This window comes from Syngnathus scovelli, chromosome 1 (genome assembly GCF_024217435.2).
Source record: "Syngnathus scovelli strain Florida chromosome 1, RoL_Ssco_1.2, whole genome shotgun sequence".
NCBI classification, from domain to species: domain Eukaryota; kingdom Metazoa; phylum Chordata; class Actinopteri; order Syngnathiformes; family Syngnathidae; genus Syngnathus; species Syngnathus scovelli.
This window is the reverse complement of record NC_090847.1, coordinates 2478578-2482500: the sequence shown is the minus strand read 5'-3', so window position 1 is coordinate 2482500 and position 3923 is coordinate 2478578. Positions and strand designations below refer to the sequence as shown.

Here is a 3923-nt window from a genome sequence, read left to right as displayed (position 1 = left end):
AGTTCAACAGTGAAAGACTCAGTGAGTAACTACTATCTGGCTGGTATTTATTGTGGCGAAAATAAGCAGAAAACAAAAATGATAAAGCTGACATAGAATATACATATACATTCCTAAAGCAACAAACATCTTGTTGAAAACTTACAATCCCCTTAAATTGAAAAAGTAAGACTAATGATATGTTCACACATTTTTACAGATTTCCAGCAAACCTTATTGTTTCAATGATCAAAAGAATATCTTAAGTCACTTGCAGCACAGTGAACCTTACCTTAGCTGTTTTAAGAACAAACTGATGTTTTGCATCATCTCCTCCCAATTGCGCTTTCAGTTGTAGAAGTTTGGCAACTTCTTTGTCAATCTGTGTTAGACAAGTTAGCAATAGAATTTATAACACGGCATTATCACAACTAGGAGTGCAGAAAATAAATCAACTCTACAAAGAATCTCAATTCCTAGTCCTGGCAATTCGGAATCAATTCAAAATTACATAAAATCGATTCTAAAATGCTTATATGTGCTTATAACACTGATAAAATGTGATATATGTACATGCAATACAGAAACAAGCACATACATGTGAAATACTAGACATAAATATAGTACATACCTGAGCCACAGTGATTCCCATCAAAGAACATTGAGATTTGGCACAGTTTGCGAGTTGGAAGCCAACAGTAGCAGAGTGGGTCCGGACAGCATACATGGCGAACATGTTCATTTCAAGAACAGAGGGCACAAAACCGTGTCAAAAATAAAACAAAATTCAGGAGTGTATCATCCAATGGTATTGTGGCAGCCAACCCAAAAGCCATTCAAAGTAACGAAGGAGCCAGTTGGTACAACGTATTCCGTAGATGGTCAATATATTCCGTGAATGGCCAGCAGGACACCAACGGTCAGGCAGGAAGAACAGGAGAAAAGTGGTAAGCAACCCTATCACTAGGGGGGGCGGTGTATGATGCATCAATACCCCAGTTGAGAAGGACAGAACATAAGATGTACTGGGTCAATCAAAGTATCCGGCCGAAAGCAATTCACATATACCGTATTTATTCTAATTATCGCCCTGGTTTATGTCCAACAGGGGGGTGGGCGATTACTAGAGAACACTTTTTGTCCGATCGCCAAGGGGCACTGAAATGGGCGATAATATGTATATTTTCCTTATGTAGTATGCAATACCTGCATCTCACTGGTGTTCTTGGCCGCCCGCAACGGCCGCTCCAAAACCGCACACTTCCTATCGGTTGAAACTGCAATGGCCGATCGGAGTGACCGCGCGCAATGGCCGACCACAACGGCCGACCACAAAGGCCGCTCCCAAGTTGCACACTTCCTCTCGGTTGAAAGTACACAAAGTGCATAGGCCCATTCATTTACTTTTGGGCTTTGGCCGGAGGGCGACATTCCCACGGTGGCGATCCAACAGGAGCGAAATGACCGCGCACAATGGCCGATCGGAACGGCGGCGCGCAACGACCGCGCGCAATGGCCAATCGCAGCAATTTTAGCAGCATGGGCAATAATTAGAGGTATCAATGATTTTTATTTATGTCATCGCTAACACACACTGGGCGATTATTAGAATATGGGCGATAATTAGAATAAATACGGTAGGCACAGCCCTGCTTTAAAAGGTCGTGCACAATCTGTATGAATTGCATCAGCAGCAACAGTGTACAGTGCACGACGTTAGTACTGTGTCAATGGTCTGCGGTAAAATGTAACGTACAGATTCGAGGACAATTAATTTAAAATCAATACGGTGTAAAGGCGTTTTCAGAGTTACCCGGATAAGCATTGTCAGTGTATTTTATGATGATGATTTCAGTATTTAAGTAAGTTTGCAATTACTGCTGCTTGTTTACCCAGTTACCTATTGCATCAGACGTCTGAATACAACTAAAACGCCACTACGAAAAGTAAATATTTAAGTACTGAGACCAAATTACAATTTTAAAAGTAATTTATGCTGCTTCCTGGACTTGTGCAAACATTCCTGGCTTCTCTATACCTTTTCTAACCACAACAATGAATGAATGCAGTTTTATTCGTAGTTCAATTCCACCGATGAACACCTTCCGGAGGAAAGCAATAAAAATATAAAAAAGATATATATCTAACGATAATGACTGTAATCTGAGCTTCTTTATTATTCGATTTATTCCCCCATTTTATGCACTCATCATGTGTGACATATGGGTACACCATGTTAACCCCTCAACGGTATAATGACGGGTCACTTGTACGCAATTATAACGATGCTTACCTCCTCTTTGCTTGCCTTCTCGGACTTCATCCTACGAACAATGTCACCTTGAGTTTTAATTGCTTCTTGGATCTGAGTTTTGCCTTCCATTGTTCGTCAAATGTGTATTTTAGCCAGACACCCACACTTAACGTCTATGTCGGAAAACCCTCGTCACGACACGATCTGAGGCTTCTGCACGACCTGAGACGCGCATGCGCAGAGTATCGGCCTTTCTAGATGGCTAAGGGCAAGTATATATAACCGTGTCCAAATTCACAGGCTGCGTCCTCCAAGGGCAGTTCGAGGCTGGGTCCTTCGCAGCCCTGGAATCTCCGCCTCCGTGGAGTGCATAAAACGTGGCGAATTTGGAAGGGCGGACTAACCCTCCCTGTATGTAGGTGGCGGGCCGAAGCTCGCTCGAGGCTTGCGTTAGTGAAATGATTGATCTGGTTGTAGGGAGGATGTGATATTTTAATATGACCTACATAGATTTTATATTACCACATTTCTGATTGTTGGGAGCTGTTTTATGGTCATCGTTTTATGAAAATCAATATGTGATTGCGAAACGCAACAGGCACTGCTGCTGTCCTCGTCGTTTTTCTCTCAGTTACGTGTAACTCTGCGTCTTCTACATTTGAAAGGTAAACAAAGTGGGATGGGGGGGGGGGGTTACATAGAGAGATAAGGTGATGACTAAATTTATGTATTGTAGTAGCAATGCTCCAAAATGTATTGGTTGTTTTTCTGTTTTCCCAGATGCTCAACCTTGGACGACACTACAGATATCTTCTAGGCCTAATCTAATCTAACCTAGCCTGAGGGGTCTATCGTAATCTTGCAAGATCAAAGATTGAGCTGGACACCCCTGCACTGTAGTTACACATCACAAAATCAACATTCTTTTAATTCCTGTCTATTCCAGACTAGATCTGACCTTGACTCATACATGCTGTGCCCATGTTACAGGATTAAGATGCTATGTCCATGTTACAGGATTAATACACATCTCTCACACCCATATTCATAGTTTTCTCCTTAAGAGAAAAACCAGAGCAAATTTCACGGCCACTCCAGTAAAATGAAATACAGTAATCATGTGCCATATGTTTAAAGTAAAGTGCATCATCAAAGACTCCTATCATCCCAACCACAAACTGTTTACTCTTCTTCCTTCTAGGAAGCGATACCGGACTCTTCGGGTCAAGACGAGTAGACTGAGGAAAAGCTTTTTCCCCTCTGCCGTCATCGCCCTGAACTCCGCAGCACAACACCCCTGTCATCCCCTGAACTCTTGTCATTCTGAACCCTACAGCACAACAACCCCACCACAACATCACCTGTATTACCTGCATATACTGTCCATATCTGCATATAATTGCTGCATTCCTATCCTATATATTTATTCATCACTCTTACGCCGCTTGTACTACATATCTGTTCATATCTGGTTATACTGACACTATGTCGCATATTTATAACCCGATATTTATAATTAGCATTCTAATATCGGCTGCAAATATTTGTTCTACTGCACCTTATTGTAAATACTTAGTTAGTCATATCCGTACTCGTCCCTCATGTATATTATCCCACATAGTATAACTCACCTCATATTTAGTTTAGTTTCGTTTATTCACGCAATAGCCAAGACATACAACATGATACA

At 41.6% G+C, this 3923-nt stretch overlaps 1 protein-coding gene across 4 annotated transcripts in view; it reads right to left on the bottom strand.

The window, feature by feature from the left end:
* hars (histidyl-tRNA synthetase) overlaps positions 1-2497 on the bottom strand; it is a 93465-nt gene extending 90968 nt beyond the window's left edge. Inside the window, exons 1-3 of one of the 4 annotated variants that reach the window (XM_068651930.1) lie at positions 2273-2422; positions 611-942; positions 272-361 (exon numbers count right to left, since the gene is read on the bottom strand). In XM_068651930.1, the coding sequence (XP_068508031.1) occupies positions 272-361; positions 611-721 (201 nt within the window). In that variant the 5' untranslated portion in view covers positions 722-942; positions 2273-2422. Of the gene's footprint in view, positions 1-271; positions 362-610; positions 943-2272 lie in introns of all 4 variants that reach the window. The other 3 variants (XM_049740350.2, XM_049740358.2, XM_068651933.1) reach the window with 3 other exon arrangements.
* Between the last annotated feature and the right edge of the window lie 1426 nt (positions 2498-3923).